Raw genomic sequence first — 26,652 nt, 5'->3', positions numbered from 1 at the left:
TGTAAACAGTATATATCAGTGCAGCCCAGTGCACTTAAAATGAATACAAAGTGAAACAACTTTGACATCCTTTTGAACTTTTTATGCCATGTTCTCTTATGAGAAAGAAGGAGCATAAGGGAAACATATTTGTGTAATACATATTTGATCAAACAGAGATATCCTGTTGTAAAAGAAATGTGACACTGTTTTTGATTTGACTAGGCTTGGTGTATGTCTATCCATCCTTTTGCTAAACTTAACACATTATTTTAATAGTTTGAATACTAAATGTTTCTATTGGGAAAAGTATCATAGATAATCAATTCACCACTAATAATACAATTAGCTTGTTGTCTGTTACAGTGGCATACTGTTATTACAGTTCATCAATTAGAGCTCAGCCTTAGAGGAGATAATACTATAATTATACTCTAACTCCAGATAAAATACATAGATTTATTTTTCCACGCTATATAATTAACATACTGTGTTAATCATCAGAGTTTTCATCCCTGCACTTTCAACTTATAATAGATAAGGAATAAAAGTGAATTAAAGTACACAGAAATATAACAAATTTCAAAAGCATTATCTGATTGTGACTTAAAAATAAAGTCCTGTTTAGTCACTAAACTGTTACAGTTGGTGTGTGGTTTTATAACTAATTGTTTAGCACCTGTCAATCACTTTGAGCAATAGCAGGTAACATAAATGAATAGGTTGTCCCTTAAATAATTTGAATAGTTATACGCTTTGTATTGGATTTGTGATGAAAGCCTTTGTCACTTAATAATGAGGCTGTCATTTTTTAATGGTGATGAGTAAGTAACTTGACAATGCCTATCTATAATAATAGTACATTTATTTCCTATCACCTGGGATGTTTACGTGCATATTCCTTCTGTATTGTGATCAGATTTGACCTGAGACATAAAGGTGGTGCATTATGTGAAGTCCTTTGACTTTATTTAAAAGCTAGGTCAGCGTATGACTCTCACATCTCTCTCTCCCGTGGGCCTACCTGTCTCTTTCTCTTAAATTGCCAGCCGGCAGATGCTGATCTGAAGTTGGGAAGATGAATGTCTGTAGATCTAATCAGAGGCCCTGAGACTGACCTGGGAAGATGTTGTCTCTGAATGAATCAGAGGGTGTCATTAAAACGTATTACTTTAGAACTATCAAATCCTTTGATGCTTCGTTTATATAATTTATATTTCTTTAGCACTTTTCAACTGATGTTAGACATTGGATTTCAAATGAAACATGGCATGAAAGTTTCACTGCAGTATAATTGTTTCATCTCTAGTTTTCAAAACTTTCAAAAAGCAAAATACAATTGCCTAAAAGGGAAGGTTTAAAAAAAAATGAACATGACAATCACAATAACATTCTGAGGTGGCTAAAAATCCCCAACTTTTGATATGTGGTCAAATTGAGGTCATTCAGGATTCATAAAAACAATTTTCATGGTAGAGCGTATATGGCATGCGCTCCTTTCTTGTGCCGCGTGTCTTGTTTTTGGAATGTTTTTAAGACACAAACAAACCTTAAATGTTCTAAAACCATTCAGCGCAATGCGTCAAGTCACACAGCACGTTAGTATTACTCTTGTTCCAGGCATCCAATCATATCAAGTAGAAGTTAGCCTTTACTATTTTCCTACCTCCTTACTGTTTTGATGCTAAAATATGTGGTTTGAACAGTTGGACAGTGGAAAATGCAACTACAAAACACTAGGTCAAGGCAAGGCAAGGCAAGTTTATTTATATAGCACTTTTCAACACAAGGCAATTCAAAGTGCTTTACAAAAAATGAAAGACATTAAGAAAATGGCATTTAAAATCAGTCATTAAAAAGAAAAGCTAATAAAATAAACATTAAAAGAAAAAATACATGGATAAAAGTTACAGTGCAGTCTAAGATATGAATAGTTCAATTAAAAGCAGCGACAAAAAGAAAAGTCTTCAGCCTGGATTTAAAAGTAGTCAGAGTTGCAGCGGACCTGCAGGTTTCTGGGAGTTTGTTCCAGATATTTGGAGCATAATAACTGAACGCTGCTTTACCATGTTTAGTTCTGACTCTGGGGACAGAAAGCTGACCAGTCCCTGAAGACCTGAGAGATCTGGATGGTTCATAATTTAGCAGGAGGTCAGAAATGTATTTTGGGCCTAAACCATTCAGTGCTTTATAAACCAGCAGCAGTATTTTTGAAATCTATTCTTTGACACACAGGAAGCCAGTGTAAAGACTTCAGAACAGGAGTGATGTGATCCACTTTCTTAGTGTTAGTGAGGACTCGAGCAGCAGCGTTCTGAATCAGCTGCAGCTTTCTAATAGATTTTTTAGTGAGACCTGTGAAGACACCATTGCAGTAGTCGAGTCTACTGAAGATAAAAGCATGGACAAGTTTTTCCAAATCCTGCTGTGACATTAGTCTTTTAATCCTAGATATATTCTTTAGGTGATAGTAGGCTGATTTAGTAACTGTTTTAATGTGACTGTTGAAACTCAGGTCAGAGTCCATGACTACACCTAGATTTCTGGCTCTATCTGTTGTTTTGAACATTGCAGGCTGAAGCTCAACGCTAACTTTTATACGTTCTGACTTGGCTCCAAAAACCATTACCTCAGTTTTATCTTTGTTTAATTGGAGAAAGTTCTGACACATCCAGTCATTGATTTGTTCAATGCACTTACTCAGTGTTTGAATTGGAGCGTAGTCTCCTGGTGAAATTGTTATGTACATTTGTGTCATCTGCATAGCTATGGTAACTTATTTTGTTGTTCTTCATTATCTGAGCCAGTGGTAGCATGTAGATGTTAAAGAGAAGAGGCCCCAAGATGGAGCCTTGAGGAACCCCACATGTCATATTTGTCAACTCAGATGTGTATTTACCGATAGAAACAAAGTTGTTTCTGTCCTTTAAGTAGGATTCAAACCAATTTAGAACTGTTTCCGAAAGTCCCACCCAGTTTTCCAGTCGGTCTAGTAATATGCTGTGGTCAACAGTGTCAAACGCAGCACTGAGATCTAATAATACTAACACTGAAGTTCTGCCACTGTCTGTGTTTAAGTGGATGTCATTAAAGACCTTTACAAGAGCAGTCTCAGTGCTGTGGTTTGGACGAAAGCCTGACTGGAACACATCGAAACAGTTATTTAAATGCAAGAAATTACTCAACTGTTGAAAAACAACTTTTTCAATGATTTTACCTAGAAATGGGAGGTTTGATATGGGCCTGTAATTGTTCATTACTGAAGCATCTAGATTATTCTTTTTTAAGAGCGGTTTAATGACTGCAGTTTTCAGGGCCTGTGGAAAAATACCTGAGTGAAGAGATTTGTTTACTATATGAAGTAGATGTGAGGCCATGCAAGGCAAAACATCTTTGAAAAATCCTGTTGGAATAATATCAAGGCAGCAGGAGGAGGATTTCAGAAGTTGTATAATGTCCTCTAGGTTTTTATCATTAATCTGATGGAATTGTGTCATGGTGTTTGAATTGATTTTAAGTGGACACAGAGACAACACATGTGCTGTTCCTGATGCAGAGGCACTGACTGCTTGTCTGATTTTCTGAATTTTGTCAGTGAAAAAGGAGGCAAAATCATTGCAGGCCCTGGTGGATAGAAATTCAGAGGCTACTGACACTGGGGGGTTAGTTAGTCTGTTGACGGTAGCAAACAAGGCACGTGCGTTGCTTTTGTTTTTGGTAATGATGTCAGAGAAGAACGATTGTCGTGTGTTTTTCAATTCCAAATTATAAAGGCCAAGTCTCTCTTTATAGATTTCAAAGTGAACCTGGAGATTTTTTTTTCGCCACCTGCGTTCAGCTTTTCGACATTCTCTTTTTTCTGTTTTCACGGTCATGGCCTTTCTCCATGGAGATATTTTCTTGCCAGACACTTCCTTTACCTTAGTTGGAGCAATGGCATCTATAACATTTTTAATTTTTGAATTAAAATGATCTACTAGGTCACCCTATTATTAAAATACAAGTTGGAGCTTGACAACTGCTTCAATAAATTGTTATCACACATTTGATTGCCTGGTTGCGCACGCAGTCCCACTCCACAGGCACACCATGCTGTTTTTCTTGGAAGTGCTTTACCAAGGCACTTGTGAAGTGACCGTACCTGTAGTGATGTATTTCGGTGTGTCCAAATCCATGGTTTTCTGGAAGGTTTCTTGTTTTGTTTTTTTGTCAAAGGCTCACATGTGCAATTACTTTATGATTAGCACACCACTGATTGTAATGGATCATTAAGCTTACTGCAATTACTGTAATTAAAGAAGAGGTCATAGGTGGTACAATGTCTTTAGAAACCCAAAAGAGCGCACTTAAGGTTCGAGAAGCATGGAAGGCCTTGTCAGAACTGCGACATAGTTTGATTTTTCAGCTGTAGAGAAATTGGTAAAATTGCTTCCGTTAATTAAAACCTTTCATTTACACACAGCCAACCCATGTGAAAGGGGGGGGGGATCAACATAGGGCAAGTTATTTACTGACTAAAAATGTGTGGCAGTCTCTTCATTGGTCACTGACAAACCAGAGTATTCCTTATTACTAAACTGACTACACTATGTCTCAAAGGTTATACTGTATAGGCAGATGAGATTTAGTGACACAGCTGCTGGAAGGATACGGCAGGAAACACAAGTTTGAAGCTCAGTCATACAAGAATACACACTAATAAAGCCTCCATTGTTATCTCTATTAACATACTTAGTACATAATACTAGAATGACCTCTTAAGCTAAAGGTTTTGATAACGTTGGGAAAGCCTCTTCTCTCTCCGTCCTCTTCCCTTTTGACTCCACCCCCACTAGAATAAAGAGCAACACTGAGGAGGCTTGTGTAAGAGACCTATGTCCATCTAGTCTTCCCTCTTCCCACTCAGCAGTCACATGACTCTCACTGAGTGATTTCAGCCACTATATCCACTCTCAACCTACACACTCGTCGAGTCACACACACTTTACTCCAATACAAGCTATATCTGGTAATTATTGACTACAGTGGGTTTTAAAATAACTTTAAATGTCCAAGCATGATTATATGTCAACTAACAATGTGCACCCCAGCATAGGGACACCCGTGGGTTTTCTTTTATATTTCTCCCATGTAGTTGCAAATTTGAGCAAAGGGAAATGTTTCTCTTGGGATCTGGGACAGGTTTTCCTTTTATGAGTGTGTTTGATATTCGGGACATGCTCCGGCCTTAAGAGCTCCATGATTCATTGCAGGAGGCGACACTCGCCCGTAGCAGAGATCCACTGCAGAGACTAATAATAGTAAAGCCTGACTTAGTATCCCATGCGACTCTCTTAATGCTTCCTAACACTCAGAAACTAGTAAAAGTTGTTTTAGAAAAATATAGGCTCTGCCATTACAGCACTTGGAAAATAGAATAAAGAGGACAGTGACAGGGCTTGAAGTGTCTCTGCACAGAGGGCCACTTTGTTTTATTATCAAGCCATAAAATGGCACTTCTTGAAGTTGGTTAAGGCAAGGCAGCGCAGGGAGAGCAAGAAAGCACAGGCCTGTTGCTTTTATTTTCATTTTGATTCATTATACTGTTTCCCTCATTTGAATTGAAGTTCAACATCCCTCCCACTGAAAGCTGAACATGTCTTTTTACTTTCGTGCACATATTCTCTCTGTGTCTCTCTTTGCTGCCACTGTTTTGATGTTCTGTGTATGCCTGGTAACCATTCAACATTGATGACCCCTGGATGCCCCTCCTTTAACCCAGATACCTCTCTCTAAAATTCCACTTATAAAAATGTGATCAAATCCTGGATAGAGGATAGTGCTGTCACATGGGGGCACTGTTAAGCTGTAAATTGCATCACAGCGATATGAGGCAGTGACTTCCACACAAAATGGTTGCAGCAAATTCACCAATAAACCTCAGCACAATTATAGATTCCACCATTTTAATCCTTTTTCCTCAACCAAAAATGACATGGCCCAGTAACTGTACGATACCCTGTGTTTGTTTGCTTACACATTTGACGTGTTTCTTGCATTGTGATGGTTTGTCATCAAACAGGCGTAAATATGTGTGGGTGGGTGCATGTGCCATATGTGCCATTCCACTCTGACAATACTGTGTGATTATAATAGTACTTTTGCTCTTGTTTTCAGGCATACGGTATGTCTGTACTGCCTTTGAATCTGATAAAAGGCACACGGAGTGTGGTGTACGAACGCCTGGAGAACACAGAGGACATTGATGATGTCGAGCATCAGATAGAAAAGCTGAAATCCAAGGTTGGTATCTCAGATGGCACATACTGCAATAGTGACATAAGTCATGCGATCACTTAATTGAACAAAACCTAGAAGTGAAGATTAACAGATTTATTAATAGCAAATATTCCAAAAATATTTGAACAATGCTTGCTGATTCTCCTCTGCACTGTGTATGATGGGTGTCTAGTCATGCGTTTATAGAGGTAAACATGCACCATTCCCTCTACTTCATCCGTCTGCAGTGTCCCTGTCTTGCGTGCACTCACAGATGCTTTGCATTGTGCTTATCAACCCCCCCCCCCCCCCCCCTCAAATGAAGGCAGCACAAACAGGGAAACACATGTACACAGGTCTATGTGTTGCTATTAGTTGCCAGGGTCAACGTGAAGCTAAACGCAAAACAACATTTGTCACAATGCAATCGTCATTCCTTCGCTATATATATTTAGTGAACACAGGAATGGTTGTTTTACAGATCAATTGCATAGTAAATACAAAAAGGACAAAGTCCAACATAGAACATACACAACATATTTTGCTTAAATTATTTGAATTTCAAAAGCCGACATTCTTACTTGATGATTTTATTTTCTGAAATGATAAATAAGGTGAAAATGAGATTTGTTATAACTGAACCTTTATACCTTATTATTTTGTATTGATTATATATTTCTTATTGAAATGTATTGAACATTTCTTGTACAGTTCAACATTATCCACACCAGACACTCCAACTACAACAGATAATACCATACATACAACCCATTGGTTTTCCTTTAAATATGTATGAATTGACATGTTTGGTTGTGTGTCTGTGTTTTGTCAGTGTGAAGACGGACGTCCTCTCTCCTCAAGGGACAGAGCGAACCTGCAGGAGCTGGAGGGCAAACTGCAGGTCCTCCGGCGCAGGGGGAGACACCTTGACATCGCAGAGAGGAACTGCTGCACTAAAGTGGGCAGTGCTCTCAGACCTTTAAAGGTGAGTCTACATAGTGAAATTGGGTCCATTTAACAGAAGTGAAATATATTTCTTATATGAACTGTATTTTATTGTCTGCACATGATTATTGGATGGACTTTATGTGTTGTTGCCTTGTTTTAAGTGGCACTGTTGTGTTATTGATCAGAGGTAGGTTAAGGCTACACAATAAACCAAAGCTAATGTTGTGTTTCTTCACTATAGTTGTGTAATTTAAGGATTCATGTTAAGCCACGTATCATGCCGTTGTTCGTTTTTCGACAACTTCAAAATCTTTCTCCTTAACTTCTTCTTGGTGCTCAAGTTCTAACCTGGACTGCTCTAGATTTACTTTTAGTTCTACTTTACACAACCGCATATTTACACGATTCCCACGGGTAGTCTCCTCACCTAATTTACTCTGAAGTCTCTCAGGGAGTCTCACATTTCACAGGCGAGATCTCACGGTTCCCCTGGGATCATCCAAAACAACTTTTTTGGGTTGGGCTAACCCAAACTTGGACCTTTTTATAAATGCAATTTAATATCATTGTGCCCATATTTAAAAGTTGCAAAAGGGGGTGGGATAGGAGCTGGTTTATAACAACACTTGCTTTAAAGTTAAAAAGCAGTACTACCTTCATATCTATATCTACTGGCCTAGTCCAGGCAGAATACATCTGTATCCTCATCCCTAACCACCTGGTTACCATGATGCACCAGCTGTGATTATTAGCATCTTTGTAGTAGTTTAGGCGTAAACAACAGATTAGAATTTTTTATTTAACAAAAAATACCCAATTTTATTTTTAAATAACCCAGAGACTGTCTTGACCAATCTTTGAATAACAGAATAAAGGCTGATCATATCTGCTTGAATGTGATGTCGGTGGGTCAGTTATTTATTTTTCCTTTAATGTGTTGTACTGTATCTTACCTGTTTGGATCTTTCTGACAACAATAATATTTTTCTCCTCACACACTTCCTGCTTTAGCTGTTAAATTCGTATAAAAAGGGTATTGGGACGACATGCTACTTTAATGACTCACCACACAACACCCAGCGCTCATTCACATTTAGGTGCATTGCAACTATCTGAGCAGAATAGCATGCGTTCTTTTTGTCCGTTCATACATGAAGTAAAGGCATTGCAAAGCCAAACTATTCATTTTAAAACTATTTTTGTGATTTATCTGTGTTATGGACAGGAACAATTGTAACATCATGCTCCTGGTTCACATTTCCCTCCCACTGCTATTCATTTCCCAGTATTTGACTGCACTGCAGGTATGCACAAACATTTTAAACCAGTGTCTGTAACAGTTTGTCTCTAACCGAGGGGTTGCTGCTAATGACAGTCCCCAGACCCAAATGTGAACAGTAATGAGTTGGGAGATGTATTTACTGTATACTCAGGCACTGGTGTAGAGTGATAAGCCAAATGATTGTGATTTCTCCAGAGCAGTTGCACCACCATTCCTCCGACACATGCTGTCCTTTTCATATCAACTCTGGTGGTGGGCGAAAAGGACTTCTTGAACATGCAGATATCTACAGTTCAAAACAGCTTGGACCCCAGAAAAATAGCTACTGTGTTTTGGATGGGATCATAACAAAATGCTTTCGTCTTTGCATTTTCCAATTTAATAGCCAAACTGTTTTTGCATGACAAAGATATCTCTTCTTTTTACATTTGTTTTTTGGATTAAGAAGATGAGGCCAGTTTAATCAGTACATTGAATTACTATATTTTCCTTTGTCTAGCCAAATTACTTTTTAAATTGTGTTTATATCGAGGCAATATCAAAATTAAAACAAAGTGTGTGTTGATTATCCGTTCCTTGATTGTAATTGATGCTTAACTACAATCATTAAGTAATGTTTGTTCTTAGCTAATTTGTTTGAAAGATAGTTTTTTATTATAATCTCTTTAGACATTGTGCTATATGTCACTGAAACATATATTTTAATTGTACTACATATTCTGTTCACCTGTTTTTAAGTTCCCTATGGCTGGTACAGGATAAAATATAATGTATTTTTTTAGCTATGAAGCCCCCCCTGAAGGCGAGCAGTTGATTTTTGGCTGCCATCCACCTTGCGCCTCCTGGTGTCCCCCTCCCTGCTCTGTGTGGACCGTGCCATTGCCCCCCCACCCCCCCCGTCCCTTCAGTTAGCAGTGCCAAACTGTGCCATATGGTCTCTCCTTGACAAAAGACATGGAAGAAAGGTTATATTTGCTGACCCTGTAGATGCCTTTGTAAACATACCTCTTCCTAGGGCTGCTCGGGTTATGGCAAAAATCATAATCTCGATTATTTGGGTCAATAATTGATATCACGATTATCCATTTACTTTGAAAACATCCATTTATTGAAGACAAAAATGTGAACAGTATGTTTTTCACAGTTGATTACCATTAACTTTAAGTATAATTCAACTGAAAAAACAATAAAATAAAATAAAAAATGTATTAAAAAAAAGAAAATAATTGTTTTATTTCGATTATGTTGTTTTCATAATCGTTGCAAGCCAAAATCGTAATTGCGATTAAAATAGGATTAATTGAGCAGCCCTACCTCTTCCTTTATCCCTGTTCTTCAGTCATTGGGCTCATTGTGATCCCTGTTCGTTTGTTGGGGGAACATAATCACTGCTATAATGGATTGTTTTTTCTGCAGATAACGCTGGGCATTTTCTTTATTCTGGTTGCACTGCTGTTCACTGTTGCCCTGTTCATTTCAAAGTAAGTCATAACACAACAAATCAAAAGGCAGGCAGTACGGCACAAAATCAACCAGCATTTTTCTGTTCTGCTATGTGTAAATCTGGACCCAAGTACACGTGTTTAAGTATTTCCTTGTGTTTCAGTTTGGATAAAGCTCTCCACTCTGCTGGCATCAGCTCTGGGTTCATAATCTTTGGCACCAACATCACCAACCCTCTGAATGAACTACTATTAGTATTACAGCCGGTAAGTATCCTCTCATCTGTCATGTCACAATGATGATTATCCTCAATTAAGATGTGCTTAAAAACATATTTTTTTGTTTCCATCATCATCTTCCTCAATTAAGCATAATTCCATCTGTTCAAAAGTGTATTTGCTTTAATGTAGTGCAGGTGATCTTTTAAAATAACAAAATCTCAACAGCAAAAGTGGCTCCATACATTCAATGAGTCATGGCTTTATGAAACAATTAGCAGTTTGTCACTCCTAAATATGCTCTTACAGTCACCACTTAGTCCAGCAATCATAAGGTAGCAACATTACAGACAGGGAAATGATACCCATATTAACTCACTATTGATTTTGCATTCTGATATCAATTCAAAATAATGTAATGTTCCACGGGAGGAAGGCTGAGGGAAATGAAAACACCATTAATAACACAGCTATAAGTCGGAGCATGTTAAATGTTAAATGGCAGCGATAGAGAGATAGCAGGATAGTTACTACAGAAAGACTGTTTTCATAAACAAGCTGTTGATCTGATTCTGAAACCACTTATTCAGTGATGCAGAAGTTAGTATTTAAAAAACCTATTGTCATTGTAACTTCCACAAAGGATACAAATAATAGTAAAACCCTACAGTACAATACAGTGTTATACAACAACCTTGCCTCCTTATATTTTATAAATAATAATGATGATGACATACTTTCCCTAACATCACCAGGCTGTCTGTTTTAACTCATCTAAAACCACTGTGCGCTTTGCAGTCAAAGGGTCAATCAATAACGTTTCATCATTTACATTTCTCTGTAAACCACAATTGGAAATAAAAGGTGTAAAAGTATAGTGGAGTATAACAAAGATGAATGTTAATAAGGTACAACAAATCTTTGCATCGCCCATAAATATTCTGTTTTGCCATTTACAATATTTGTGTAATTTTCATTAAATGATATGTACGGCCTCAACGTTTTGCATGGATGTCTGATGAATGAACCACAATGTATTCCTTCTCTTTTCTTGACTGTTGTGTTCTCTCCAGTGAAATGTTATAATCTTGTTTATTTCTCTATAAAGTTTTGATTTTAGCATTGCCTTAGAGTTTTTAAAATGTGAACTTTTGAGACAACATTACATCAGGACCTTTTCTTCTTTCCTCCTGGTCTGCTGCAAGACATCAGACGATCTGTTAAACTTAGTATTCCACTGCCGAGTTTAGAGGAAAAATTGACTGACAGCTCAGACATTAAAGAATGGCCTCATAGATAGTGGCATTGATTAAATGTCTACGGCCAGTGTTTAGAAGTATGACCTTGATATCTAAGAAATAAGTGCCCCATAACAAGAAGAATGGAAAACTGCATAGGGATCAGGTTTGAGGTTAAATCAGAACATGAGAGAACATAATTGGTGTAATACTCACACGCACTGTGCTAATTCTAAGGTTAGGTAAAATAACCAACAGGTGCTTGGACCAGCTCGATGTGCTTTAGACTAATTTGCCTGGAGAAAGTGTAATTGGTGTAAGTTGCTCTTTAACAGCTCCAAGCGTCCCTGGGAGGAAACCAGCCATTAACAGCAATAATGTTTACTTTGTGAGAGATATAGCTGACCTTCTGTCCTTGTGGTCATAGGTTTTTCCGCTGGACTACATCCTGATCACAGTCATCACCATGTACTTTGTAGTGACCTCCATGGCTGGCATTCGCAACATGGGCATCTGGTTCTTCTGGATAAGGGTAAGCAAAGGCCTTATTGTGTATTAGCCTATAAACGTACCACCATATCAACATTAACAATATGTTCTTGTTTTTCAGCTGTACAAAATCCGACCCAAGAAAACTCGCCCCCAGGCTCTCCTCTTCCTCTGTATGATTCTTCTCTTGATCGTCCTTCACACCAGCTACATGATCTACAGCCTGGCTCCACAGTATGTCATGTATGGCAGCCAGAAATATCTCGTACAGGTGAGCAAAAGTGAAGTCAATTCCCCTTATTTATGGTTTTTTAGTGTCATCAATAATTGCCAACTCTGAGGCTCTAACGACGTCAGTGTCGGTCAGTCGGCGGGTTGAAAGCACTTTGATCCAGCAGCATGGTCTCTGCAGGCTGGTAGCAGGGCTTTCAGACTCTTGTTCTTCTTGTGTTTTGTCTGTCTGTGTTAGGATACTGGGCTCTTACTGTGTGGATCTGTAGAACGAAAGTATAGCCTCTGTGTGAACTGATGTCGCTCTGCATTCTCTGTGTGGGTGTGTTTGCATGTGCTTTAGATCCACCCTTGTGTGTCTCAAAAATCCTTTAGACAGCATAATTAAAAGGAACCACAGTGTTGTTTTTTCTGAAACAAACTCTTTTTAAATGAGAGAGAAAAACCTTTTCTGTATGACTCAAAGTAAACATGCCTTTTCGGCTGCAGTCTTTTTACCTACAGTATCTGAATACATTATGCATAATTTGCTAGCTTGTACAATGTTGCTTGTATGCAGTGGGAAATAAGAATTGTGCACAGGGAGATTTTTTTTTAAATTAATTTTTAGGTTATCTTTATCATGTGATGTCCTCTTTAAAGTACACCCTAATTAACAGTTTATAGTTAAATGTAAACTTAAAGGCTTATTTTCCTCTGTTAGATCTCAATTAGATAGATAGATATGGAGATATAGATAGATAGATAGATATGGAGATATAGATAGATAGATAGATAGATAGATAGATAGATAGATATATAGATATGGAGATACAGTATAGATAGTTAGTTAGATAGATAGATAGTTAGATAGATAGATATGGAGGTATAGATAGATAGATAGATATGGAGGTATAGATAGATAGAGAGGTATAGATAGAGAGATATAGATAGATAGATATGGAGAGATAGAGAGATATAGATAGATAGAGTGATATAGTGATATAGATAGATAAGAGTGATATAGAGAGATATGGAGAGATAGAGATATGGAGAGATAGAGATAGATAGATAGATAGATAGATATGGAGAGATAGATAGATAAGTACTTTATTGATCCCAATTTGGGACATGTTTGTGTTGCAGCAGCATACAAAACAAGACAATGTACATAAGAGAAATCAAGACACTAGAAATAAACAGTACAAAAATATTTCTGAAATAGAAATAAAATAGCATTAAAAAGTAAAAAAAGATGTGTGTAAATGTGGAAAATATACATGTGGAAATACACATTTCCAGTAACAAATATAATGCAGGGTATTATATATACATTAATTGTGCAAGAAATTGATTATTCAATATTAAATTGAATATACATGTAAAATGTGTGAATTTTTCAAACTTTCGGGTGGTTTTCTGTTATTGTCTCATTCTTTCATTTATGTTTATGTATTATTGTAGTGTTATAGACTTCAAGATATTATACTTTTGACGCTTCTTTCAAAGCAACAATATGTAAGTACGGCATCAAGTAGTTGGAAGTGATTCTTTTCTAAACAGGCTGGTGCCTTCTGTGTTTTTTCTCAGATGCCGTCAGCAGGTCCTGCATCAGGGAACAGCACCACAAGGATCTGTGATGCTGATGCGCCTGAGGGTAAGTGTGTCCTCACTGCTAGCACAGCAAGGTAGCGTGGCCCAACAGTAAGATGTTGGAAGAACTTACAACACAGCATCAAAGATGTATCGCTCACAAGTCAAGTCTATACCAGAAGAAGCAAAGGACAGTGTTCAACCCGGCCTCTCCGTATAGAACACAGCTCAGTTGTCTTAATACCATTCATTATTCAGAAGAGGGAATAATACCAAGGACAAATATTTACTAATGCTGTACTCCTGCCGTCTCCATGCCAACGCTTATTAGAGTAAATCAGCCATGAAAAACATTATTATAAGATTTTGTGTGAATGTACATCCTACCAGTTAGCTTTATCACAATCATTTATTAATTTGCCAGAAAGCTAAAATAAGGCTCTTGTCAGTGCGGGAGCTGATAAGTTTGAATTGCCATATTCGGTTATAAAGCCAGAGATAGTTTTAATTATGTCTGTGTGGCAGTCTGTCTGTCAAAAAATGTAATGAATAGAATCACTTTCACTTATAAGTCCAGCCTATGATATCAATTATTCGTGCATAGATTGTTGCACCTTGGTAAACACATATAACCCCCCCCCCATCAGTTTACCCCAGTCCCCACTCTATCTTCAACCTGTTAGTGTTTTGACTGTTTTGCATGTTTGTTTTTGTAAGGGAGGTCTATTAGTGTGGGGAGTCATTCTTTTTTCATTGAAATGAAACTAGGTGTTGGTCCATAAATGCTCTCCCAGAAGACACGGAAATGCATTGCAATTAGAGTAGCTAATGAGTGATGATGGGTTTAAATGTCAAATATTTAATTCATATTTTGAGTAAAGGTCACATTAAAACAGTTAAATAAAAGTGGTGGATTCTCACAAATATTAAGCATATATGATATTTCCTATATACTTATTTTGGCTGTACCAGCCCTTAAGTATTGTATAACAGTTATATATTTGTGTAAATAAATATTGTTTGGTCATTTTACAAATACTTTCCTTCTCCGGACTCTTACGTTTTGATTAAGTTTCCATTTTATTTGTTTACATAGAGGTTTGAGTTTTGTTCTACTGTAAGCTAAAAGCAACAGCTGGCAAATCCCACCAGTAATTCATTTATTGCTGAAGAGTTCCCCTTAAAGATGTTCCCTCTAATAGCTCCCATTAACATTAAGAGAAGGATGTGAGTGTTGGTTGGCAGAACTGCTTAAAAAACGTTTTACCAAATATGCCATTAGCCTATAGCTGTCTTCAATTTCAAATGGATGTTAAATCGCCGGACTATTTAAAAGTTGTTGCTACTGCTCGTATTAGTTATATTGAAGTTAAAGTATAGGGAGTAGTGGCGTACTGATGCTGCTGCATTTGTTCACAAGTCTTCAAGGCTAAAAAATACTTCATACGGAATAGATTGAACTGAATCTACCTCAATTCAGAACACTGTAATGCATATTCAAAGCCACATTGTATGACATGCCATTTGTTAGTGGGCACAAGGTTCTTCCCTTTTGAAGTGTGGATACAATTATTTAAAAAAATAAAATGTATGCAGCACTTTAAAAAACTTGCTCGTCTAACAAACACATAACTAATGCTGCATATAACTAATGCTGCATATAACTAATGCTGCATATAACTAATGCTGCATATAACTAATGCTGCATATAACTAATGTTGCATATAACTAATGCTGCATATAACTAATGCTGCATATAACTAATGCTGCATATAACTAATGCTGTTGATATATTGTGATTTTAAGGGTGACTATTATCATCTGGCCAGGGACAACAGCTGGAAATTAGCCATGTTGGCTAAAGCTCCATTTACTGTTTTTGTGACAGTTGATCAATGGGGACTGTCCACGACACTATAAACAAATAAACTAAACAAAACTAAATAGGAATAACTTCAGACAATTAACTAAACTACAGACAAAACGAAGAAAGAACCAGAAGCCATTAGCATGTTTTCTTGGTCTTTCAGAAGAGGCTGTAATTAATGGTTGGCGACGATATCAGGGTTATACAACATGGAGGTGCTAATGGACTAATGTATTTGGCATTTGAAAGAAGCTTACCTCTTTGGACCAAGTTCTCATGAATATATGGCACCTTTCACAAAAGGTGGTCGTCGCTATTCCAAGGCTAGACGGTATTTAGTTTTAAATGAATGTTTCTTTCAAATCAAAACATTTGGCACTACGTTGCCCTTAAACTGTGGATAATTTACCTATCTAGACAATAGACAACTCATATAATTATATATATAATAACAACTAAAACTATAAAGGAAATGCAAATAAAATACTTTTTGTTGATACATACATTTGCTTTCAATTAATCCAGCTATGTTTACTTGGTACACTAATGCCAAAGCTGCCAACATACATTAATTACAGAAATGACAATCCCCCATAATGCTCTTGTTTACATCACTATTCACACAGAATTGTGGAAATGAATTGATTTGGGTGTTTGTTTTTCGCAAACAAATAATTTGTTTCTCGTCCCACAACGATTACAACCAACCCGACAGATTCATCCATGATTCTGCACCGCTCTGTCGTGTTGTTTATTGCTCTCTGGAAGTTGTATTGTAGAGTATTTCACTAGAAGAGAAGCCAAAAAAGCTGTAAAGGTTGAGCTAGATTTAAGAAAATTACAACATTTATAATAATCATTTGTTGTTGGCACCAAAGGATGCTCAATTAGTAAGAATGAGTTTTTTTTTGTTTGCCCTAGCAGTGTTAATTACTGAGAGCACATGTCAAAGTATAAGTAGGTGCCAGGATCCCTCAGGCAATGGCCACGAGTATTTCTGCTCTCAGTTTAGGAAAAAGGTTCATATTTTTGCCATCTTGGAAATGGCTCCTGCTTTCATAACAGCCGTTGCACCTCCTACCATGAGGAGGAGGAAGTGTCATGCAGAGACAACACATGTGACTGCAAGGGAATATAATCAGAAGCTAACCGATTCATACACTGTAGAAAGTAACAGGTGAAATATTTCATTCCTGCAACTCTTTCTTACATAAAGTAGAGAGCACCTCATCATGCTGTGGTGAAATTCGTTTTTTATTTATTTATCTGTAGCGGTATAAAGGCACGGAGAGGGATTAAGGGGCGAAGACTTAATGGCTATGTGCCAGTCAGTCCATTCATCTCATCTGAATGTCTATCAATAATCTGTGCTCTTTAAATAATGTATACTTAAATTCCTGTTTGCATGGCCCATTATTAAGGACCTAAACTGATGCTGTTCCACTGATAGGAAAAAGGCATTCACGTGGTTCAATGCAGGTTATGTACATGTTATTATAAAAATAATGTACAATACAAAATACATAGAAGAGTACAGTATGTACAGTATGGTCACATACCTTACTGTTCAAAAACCTTACCCTATAATACCTACATTCAGATTCTCTAATCCTTATCATGTTGAAATCTGTAACATAATGTATTATAATATTCAAATTCAGTTTCCTTGTATTCATCTTTTGCTATTTTAAATGTAGAGCCATAACAGCAAAGCATTAGGCAGCGTACTCTATCTGTATGCTTTGGAAAAAATTGAAATAGTATACTCCATGCCATGCTCCCTCTCCTGTGAGATTTCTTTTTTGTATTTGGCATGACCAAGAGATTCACAAACTTAGATATGCATTGACACATTGCTGTAGATGTTAAAATAAGAATGGGTAGAAAATGGCCTCAGATTGAGAAGAGGCTCTGGAGAGCATCACTTTGTAATAACCCTTAGTGTGGCACTGGATCAAACCACAGCTAAGGCAAAAGAGGGTATAAGTCAAGCTGCTGACTGATTGGCCGGTTGGTCACAGTGATGTAATGACGCCAACATCTTGATGAGCAGGTGCTCGCTGCCAAGCTCTCCATTATCTTCTCTAAGGTCATTACCACACCATTACTCATTTGGAGTATGTACTCAAATGGAAATGAATCCTTAGGAATTAGTTGCTATGGCCCCAGACAACCTGAACTCTGAAGTCTACTATGTGATTTAGCACGGGGTATAAAACGGATTTTAAGCAAAAGAAGAATCAGAGTATCGGCACAGTAGTGATACTGCTTTCCTCCTTATTTAATCAACTGTTAATTCCAGACAGGGAAAAGTTCAATCTTAATCCATTCATTTTATATCCACTCATTTTCACTCGTGCCATTGACACACACTTCAACCCATGCTGCACTTAGTCCAAATGTGGTTTTAGTAAATCACTCTATTTCAAGTCATTTTATTAATGAATCCCCGAAAGATGTATGTCTTCGTGGAGTCTTGCTGAAAACTTCTCAGCATTAGACAAGGCTGCTCTTTCAAATGATTCTTTCTACCATGATGCTCCCGCTGCTTCTCATGGTGGGCGAAGCGCTTTGATCGCAGACTGTGACTGGCATCAAAGTTCTTCAACATCTACCACCTTACATACTTGTACTTGATGATTTCCATTTATGTTGTATTTTTTTTGGCTGCAAATGATCTTATTTTAAAGTTGAGGATTTTAAATGTTAATGGACCATTACGAATTTAAAGAAGTTCTAATGTCAGTAATTGATGCATTTGATTTGACATCATTATGACCACTTTCATTATAGATTTATCTGTCTTTATGTCCATTTTAATGATCACATGATGTGTCTCTGACTAATGATTTTAATGACATTCTGTCTACCACTCCTGACAAAATGTCTTCCCATAACAATTATCTTAGGTCGATTGTGTTACACTCTTTAATAAACCCTGTGCATCTTGTTTACATTAAAATGCACATTTTAAAACCTGAGTATGTCAACAACAACTTAATTCCTAATGGAATAGCGGCTCCGACACTTTGCAGCAGAGTTTATTTCACCCTTCATATCAATAGATCCAACCACATGTTTTTGTTTTTGACACAGTAACTACATTTACCAAGAAATGCCCTCTGGGTCATCATTCCACTTTTCCTGCTAATGATTTTCTTGCTCTTTTCCACCATTAAGGTCGACACTTTCAGTTACACAATTATAATTATTGTGGTATTCGACCCCTCACGCCCGAGCCATTCTCTAAATGTCTCGCTGGAAGTTCAAGCTGAATTGTAACTATGCTGAAGTCCAGTTTTCAGCTTAGAAGATATATCACATTATTTCTAGTTTGAATCCCAGTGAAGAAACTTTCTAATAAAGAGGAGGGTTTTTTTTTTTACACTGTGGACTGCTGCTGGTTTCCTAGCAACTTGCCAGTTTCCGCTGCGCAGTTTGAAAGAGCTTCAGGGGGAAGATGGTCATAATTGTATGTGTTGCCTCTGAGATGTCAGGTGCCTAAGCAATTTCAACAGGAGGCTCCCTGAACCCCATCACAAATTAATAGTAATTTTCTTTGTATCGAGGGGATCATCATCAATTTGGATTACAATGGAATGTGTCAATCAAAAGCTATTCTCGTTAAGCATCTTGTAATCCACAGACACCTTTTGAAGGAAAATACACTTTCAAATAAAATCTGTTTGATTAGTATTCTGACAAAAGACCTCTACTGTGAACTAATAGAATAAAAACACTTTCTGAACAGGGCTACAAATAAGGTGTCATTAAAATGATACTCTTTGCCGAAAGCTGCTCTAATTGGTATTTTTCAAGTTTTTACCTTGAAAAAAAAGCTCTGAAAAACCCACTACCTGCCAAGCACAAAACAGCAAATAGAAAACCTTAGGGAGCAGCTGGTACACATAGTGGAGCATGTGACGTAATGGTCCATGTATTTCCCTCAGGAGATTGTGGAGACCAAAAATGAGATAAAAATGTAGTGAATATTTGAAACTTCTAAATAATGAAAGGGTTGTTGGCAAGTTGTGTGATTGGCTAGAGTAAAATTGCTTTGGAGATATACACTGAACAAAAATATAAACGCAACACTTTTGTTTTTGCTCCCATTTTTTATGAGATGAACTCAAAGATCTAAAACATTTTCTATAAACACAAAATAACCATTTCTCTCAAATATTGTTCACAAATCTGAAACAATCTGTGATAGTGAGCACTTCTCCTTTGCCGAGATAATCCATCCCACCTCACAGGTGTGGCATATCAAGATGCTGATTAGACAGCATGATTATTGCACAGGTGTGCCTTAGGCTGGCCACAATAAAAGGCCACTCTGAAATGTGCAGTTTTGCTTTATTGGGGGGGTCTGGGGGGGTAGGGTTAGGGTAATGTTGTGAAACGAGTGGCCTGTGTTCGTCGTCCATTACATATGCCTGCCCATACCATAACCCCACCACCACCATGGGCCACTCCATTCACAACATTACCCTAACCCTACCCCTACCCCTCACACCAGATACTGCCTGGTTTTCGGACCCCCCCAATAAAGCAAAACTGCACGTTTCAGAGTGGCCTTTTATTGTGGCCAGCCTAAGGCACACCTGTGCAATAATCATGCTGTCTAATCAGCATCTTGATATGCCACACCTGTGAGGTGGAATGGATTATCTCGGCAAAAGAGAAGTGCTCACTATCACAGATTCTTTCAGATTTGTGAACAATATTTGAGATAAATGGTTATTTTGTGTATATAGAAATTTTTTTTAGATCTTTGAGTTCATCTCATGAAAAATGGGAGCAAAAACAAAAGTGTTGCGTTTATATTTTTGTTCAGTGTATCTCTAGGAAACAAGATGCATATTGTGAATAGCAATTATTTTTCTTTTTATTGCCATCTCTGTCTTATAAGGATGTCTTACTTAAATAGATTTCGCTGCAAGTTAGAACAAGCAAAAATGTGCTTTTGTGTAAACTGTATTGACAATATGAGAAGCCAGCGATTTGAAAATAGTTCAGTGGAAGGAACATCAACATCCTCAAAGGACTTTGCGATGAAAGTGCTCTATTGCTTTTAAGGCGGAGAGAAAGTAAAAGCATACAGTGTAGGAACACAAGGCCTTGCTGATAGAGATGCTTTCATAAAGAGCACTGTGTGTGTGTGTGTGTGTGTGGGTGTGTGTGTGTGTGTGTGTGTGTGTGTGTGTGTGTGTGTGTGTGTGTGTGTGTGTGTGTGTGTGTGTGTGTGTGTGTGTGTGTGTGTGTGTGTGTGTGTGTGTGTGTGTGTGTGTGTGTTGTGTGTGTGTGTGTGGTGTGTGTGTTGTGTGTGTGGTGTGTGTGTTGTGTGTGTGTGTGTGTGTGTGTGTGTGTGTGTGTGTGTGTGTGTGTGTGTGTGTGTGTGTGTGTGTGTGTGTGTGTGTGTGTGTGTGTGTGTGTGTGTGTTCAGGGTTTTCTGTTTGTATTTGAATGAGATGAAAGTTATACATTATGCATCAGGCTACACAGGGCAGCACTCACCCAGGTATCATGAGTCAAGGTGACATTTCCTGCACTCGCACACCGTGCCCGTGCTCTTATCGGAGAAACGGTAATGATTTCAAGGTGAAGTGGGTCAGTGATGTACATGATAATATATTTAGGCAGACCACTGTTGTGAACCATCTGTAGGTCCCACTCGGAGCCCTGCAATTGAGGCGAGCAGCTGGAGAGCTACAGATGGCTGAGGTACCAGAGGAAAAGAGAGGGGGTCATGGGGATGCAGCTAGACTAGCTTATTCTATTATGTGTTGATCTTGGTGGAGTACGAGCTGATTGTTGGTACATCCTCAGCTGCTGTGACTATGTCATTTGCTCTAATGGTGAACACTCTGAAGAGGAACACTGAAAATGCTCACTTTAATGGCTCATTTCTAAACCACACTGAGGTCTGATTGTACTGCTCATGGGGTTCAAGGCAGTGTGAAGAGCTGTGGAAGGAACAGTGTGATAGCAGGGTTAGCGTTAATGCTCCAGATGGCTCTCGAACATAGCCAGACAGAGCGTTTCGTCTCCACTTTGTTGAACGTCTCTCTTTCCTTGTTCTGTTGAAATAATACAAGTCTGATTAGGAGTATATTGAAGTCACTTTTTTCTTTTGTTGCTTCGGTGTACATGGTAAGTTAATCAATACAAGTGATCTGAAGGCAATTTGGTTATTTTTTCCCTGTATTTTCACACAAAAACAATTGGAGCACAGACGAATGCATATCATTGGCACTTGCCGTCATCAGCATTTCCCATTCCTGCCAATACCCATGCATGCACATAAAGGGGAATGACTCAGCTTAAGAATTCTTAAATTATTCCTGCCGTCTATGCCAGACAGATCAATAGCAGGATCAAGTTCTGTTAAAAACTGGAGGGCTGAGACTCAAAGGTGATGTCAAGAGAATAAAGCACAGAGCGGCTCCACAGACACAGAAAGCTATTTGTTTTTTTTCATAAGAAATAAACAAGTTTTTGGTTTTGATGTGTTTATATTTATGATCACAGAGCCTAGTCAATATTGATTGAACTGTTCTTGGTAATTGCACATTTCAGAGTAAAGGCTTGTTTATCTCGACCAAGGCTGGTTTCAGAGAAATGGCTTAAAACTTCCTGTCAGGTTCAAATTGGTTTATGAAATAGATTTAACTTATTACATTCACTTTCAAACAAATGTTACTTTGGTGAATAAGTGAGTTAGCGTCTGCTTAGTAAACAAGGTTAGCTTGCTGAGAAAGCTTTTCATACTTCTTGCTAGGGAACTTTTCCATTTACTGTGTGGCAAGGACATCACAGGTAAACTGAAGTGTTGTCAGGACTGGTTTATTCATGATTGTGGCTGCACGTAGTTGTTGGATATGAAAGGTGCATCCAAACAGCTTCAGCAAGACATCAATCAGCATGTAGTCCTAAAGAAAAGGGAAAAATAAGACATCCTTCACATATTTTGAACTTAGATTGAGCCCAACGTATACAACAATACGATTTTTTTATTTTTGTTATAGCTTATTGAATATTTAACATCCTGACTATTGAGATCTCTTGTAAATGTAGTTCGGCTGTCTAATGTAATAGGGCTTTTATATTGATGTTGTCGTATGAGACTTGATATCAACTTATATTGTGTATATTGTTATATAGTAAGTTTATTTTCCTGATTTTAAAGGCTGCATTACAGCTAAATGCTCACATTTTCTACACAATTCTAATATAAACTTTGAACTGCTTAGTCAACAAATCCACATAATTGATGAATATTTCTCAAAGATCTTATTATGTGAATATTCTGTGAAAGCTTCAATGGTCGGCCCTATGATATTGTAAAAAATATGGATATGAAGGTATTCGGTCAAACATAGATAATAGATTTTTTTCACTTCGCCCAGCCCTATGATAGATGTTGTTTCACCCTAAAGAGGACACTATAGCAAGTATGTCTTAAATTCCATTTCACATAATAATCTTGAGAGATTGAGAGGGTCCCAAATTCATTTTAATCCCCTCTCCGAGAATCGGGGTTTCATGCATAACCCATAACCTATGGTTCACTGTCTTCACAATTTGTTGGTGTCTCCTCGCGTGTTACACTTTTACCTCTGAAATGTGTAACACTGGTTATTTCTTATGCAAGGCTCTATTAAATGTTAGATCATCCCTGTTTTATCGACTGGTTAAGCCACATTGACAGTGACATGGATTTCCTCTTTTCAGCAGACCGGTTGTCTTCTTTAGTTATAGTGACACATCTGCCCGAGGCACTGCTCCATAGTAATAGCAGCCTGTTTTTGGCTCTTAAGTGACTGAAGAGCCATTTATAACAAAGATGTATAACAAGAGCTACACTTGTGCATTTATAAACCCCATCTAGCAATATATGTCACCTTTTATTGCACTCATGCTGTTTATCCGGAACCAGTTACCTCAAAAACCCTGTTTCCTCTGGCTGTCTGTCTGTCTTCGTCCTGTCGTCACTCTTCCTCTACCTGTGACAACCATCAGTCACTCTGTAGAAGAAATCTATGTTGTGCTTCTCTCTGCAACGATTCCCTCTACTTCCTTCAAGGGTTTCTGTATCAATTAATCAAAACTAGAAAAATGCAGAGGTTGTCAAGGTGTGATATAGCAAACGTTTAAATAAAATATTTTCATTTTAAAGAGGATGGGATTCTTGGCTAAGACTCACCTAAAGGCCTTTTGAACTGGAACAGCTTAGTTTTTACAATTAAAAAATAACAGTTATATCTGTTTTAATGCAAATTCTGATGAGCTGAGAATCGTTGATTTAAAATGTAACTTCACTCATAAGAAACTGCTGAAGGTTTTGGCAATATCGCAGCCTTCTTCAGGAATGGCAAAGAAACTTAAACTTGAGTTTCTGATAAGTGTTTATAAGGACAGGAATGAACCTATATTATTTTTAATTCAGATTTGTGGACGATCACATTTTATCATTGTAAAACCGTTTCTTCATCTGTTTCTATTAAATGAACAAATTAATCTTTTTGTTTTTATTTTGTTAACCAACAACATATTGGCCAAACTTTAGTTACCTAGTATTTATTGTTAGATACATATAAGGTATTTCCATTGGTGTTCATTGACTTCATGCAGAAATGTTACACCAGAAAAACAGGTGGAAACTCATTTCTTTACCACTTAATTTAACATTTTCCCTATTTAAATATATTCTGTTAGAATATCTGTGTTTAACAATCAGGGGACCCTTTGTTGAATACAAGTACAAATCTGTTGTATAGATGAAATGATTGAATGCTCCTGTTTTCTCCGTCCCTTTCAGACCAGTGCACTGTGACAAGATCATATCTGTTCCTCCATAAGTTCTGGTTCTTCAGCACCATCTACTACTTTGGTAACTGGGCCTTTATCGGGGTAAGTCCAAGGATGTATACACAATGTCATCTCTTTAATTTAAAGTTGAGTGAGAATCATAGTTGAATGTTCTTTCTTTTTTTGAGGGGAGAAAAATCTCAGACAATATCTCTTAGATATTAAACATATTGACATTATTGTTTTTTTATCTTTTGAGCAACTAAACATTTACAAAAACAAGATCTATTAAAGAATGTAATTAAGTTTAAAAGCGGTTAAACAGTATTTTCTTCAGGGGGAACAGTGTGAGAGCCCAGGCACATCATTTAATTTCTTCTCAGGAAAAAAGGTTACTGAAAAATGATTTTCTGCGCCCAGCTAATCTCCTCAGCAAAATATTTAATAGCCTCTCTCCTGGTGCTGTTGATGCATTCTATTGATCAAATGATCCTCATTAAATATTTCCTGTGTGCTCTCCTTTATATATTTTTAGGCTTTTCTCATCGGTCTGGCGGTGTCGTGCTGCAGAGGGAAGAAGTCTGTGATCGAAGGAGAGGTGGAGGCCGACGACTCGGACTTCAGTGATGATGAATATGTGCACTAATCAGTCTATATTCCCCACATAACTTAAAAGGGACTAGAAGGTGCAATTCAAAATGGATGTCAGTGATGTATTGGTTTTAAGGAGATATTGTCGTGGCGTCTTGTGGATTCTAGTCTGAGTTGACTCATCCCTCCCCTACATGAGACTACTGGTACTGATGATTGCTTCTTATTTGGTGAATTTTAATAATAACTTTGGGATTCTGGGAGTGTCCTCCAACGTAGTCTTACCTTGAGAATTCACTTGACTTGAACACTGACAAACATGTTTAAGCTTTATTTGAAACTATTATTTAAACTAACTTTGTACCGTCTCTTAGCACTTTCTAGGCCCTTGAAATGGTTACTTTTTGACCACCTTACCCCTCACCCACCTTTAGTTGGCTCTAATATACCTTTTAAGACAGAACACATTTAAACATCCACAAATTGTTCTGTGAGATTGTTTCTTTTGACTAAGAGATTGTTTCTTAGTCAAAATAAAATCATTCTAGGTGTTGCCAGAAGTAACATTCAAGCTTTGTTTTGCTTGTTTTGTCTGAGGTTAAATACAGTGCTAGATGGTTTGCTGTTTCTTTTTCTCCGCATTTAGTCATTTGCTATCTCAGACCATTATTTGGACGAACGTTACTGTACCTGTACCTGCACTTTGTGAAATGTAAAGGACCAATCGCAAAAGATTTGAGTTATTCTTGACTTTGAATGGAATTGGTTCAACAGCTTTCAACAGCTGCCTGTGTTGAAAGAACATGAGGAAAGTGTGAAAACTAAATTGAAACGGAATAATCTAATATGGATGTGATTTTATTTTAATTAGAGAGTACTTTATTTTAGAGATAATAAACAGCAGGCTTGTGAACTATTAATGGCTTTTTATCAGCTATTTTTTATTTGTGTATTTAGAAGTGTGAACATGAATAAATACAGTTTAATTAACAAATGATCTGAACATATTTATATGGAAACCAAATACTTGTGCCTCGTGAATGTATAGCAACATGATGGGCACACACTGCTGTACGTGCACGTGCTACTTCTAGCCTGAATCTGATGAGTTTGGTTTTTGCTTTGAGGTAAAGAATGTTTACCTGCAGTTAGAAATGTGGTTACATGATGACAAAAGCTGCACCACTTATCGTTTTCGCCTGTGATAAGAATGCTCTTGTGTCAATATTGAATAAAATCATTTCAAAAACACTCTTTTCTTAAAAAGATAGTAGTCATTGAACGATAATATTGTTCTGTTTTTACAGGGGAAATCAATGTTTCTATGTTTAATTCAAATGTGGTTTTAATCAAGTAGATCAAAACCAAATTTGATGTGCTCTAGAATTAGTTATTTCTGTTGTACTAATTGTTAGAGTTCTAAATTCAAAATTTCATTTAATTAGTTCAGAGTGATTTGGTAAAACACTTCTTATTTCTAATGACTTTTATTACTAGAACCAATATGGAAGCAAACAAGAGACGGAAGTATTTGAATTGTATTAGACACCGAATTTATAGCATTGAAAATAATTACTTTGAAAATCATGTATCTAAATGTTTTTGCTCCGAATTTACCTATGTGAAATAAAAATGTAAAAATTCAAGTGAAAAAAATTCGAATGTTCAAATTCAGATCCCAAAAATTCGACGTCCAAAATTGCGATGCAGCATCATCCGGGCTAC

At 37.3% G+C, this 26,652-nt stretch overlaps 1 protein-coding gene across 1 annotated transcript in view; it reads left to right on the top strand.

The window, feature by feature from the left end:
• Positions 1–26,178, top strand: part of lmbrd1 (LMBR1 domain containing 1) — a 53,658-nt gene extending 27,480 nt beyond the window's left edge. The window contains exons 8-16 of the mRNA XM_034201907.1: positions 6,136–6,261; positions 7,070–7,222; positions 9,884–9,948; positions 10,074–10,176; positions 11,794–11,898; positions 11,977–12,126; positions 13,656–13,722; positions 24,347–24,438; positions 24,872–26,178. Of these exons, the coding sequence (XP_034057798.1) occupies positions 6,136–6,261; positions 7,070–7,222; positions 9,884–9,948; positions 10,074–10,176; positions 11,794–11,898; positions 11,977–12,126; positions 13,656–13,722; positions 24,347–24,438; positions 24,872–24,982 (972 nt within the window). The 3' untranslated portion in view covers positions 24,983–26,178. The remainder of the gene's footprint in view (positions 1–6,135; positions 6,262–7,069; positions 7,223–9,883; positions 9,949–10,073; positions 10,177–11,793; positions 11,899–11,976; positions 12,127–13,655; positions 13,723–24,346; positions 24,439–24,871) is intronic.
• The last annotated feature ends 474 nt before the right edge of the window (positions 26,179–26,652 follow it).

This window comes from Gymnodraco acuticeps, unplaced genomic scaffold, assembly GCF_902827175.1.
Source record: "Gymnodraco acuticeps unplaced genomic scaffold, fGymAcu1.1, whole genome shotgun sequence".
Taxonomy (NCBI): domain Eukaryota; kingdom Metazoa; phylum Chordata; class Actinopteri; order Perciformes; family Bathydraconidae; genus Gymnodraco; species Gymnodraco acuticeps.
The sequence above is the reverse complement of the archived record's forward strand: the minus strand, read 5'-3'. Positions and strand labels throughout refer to the sequence as shown.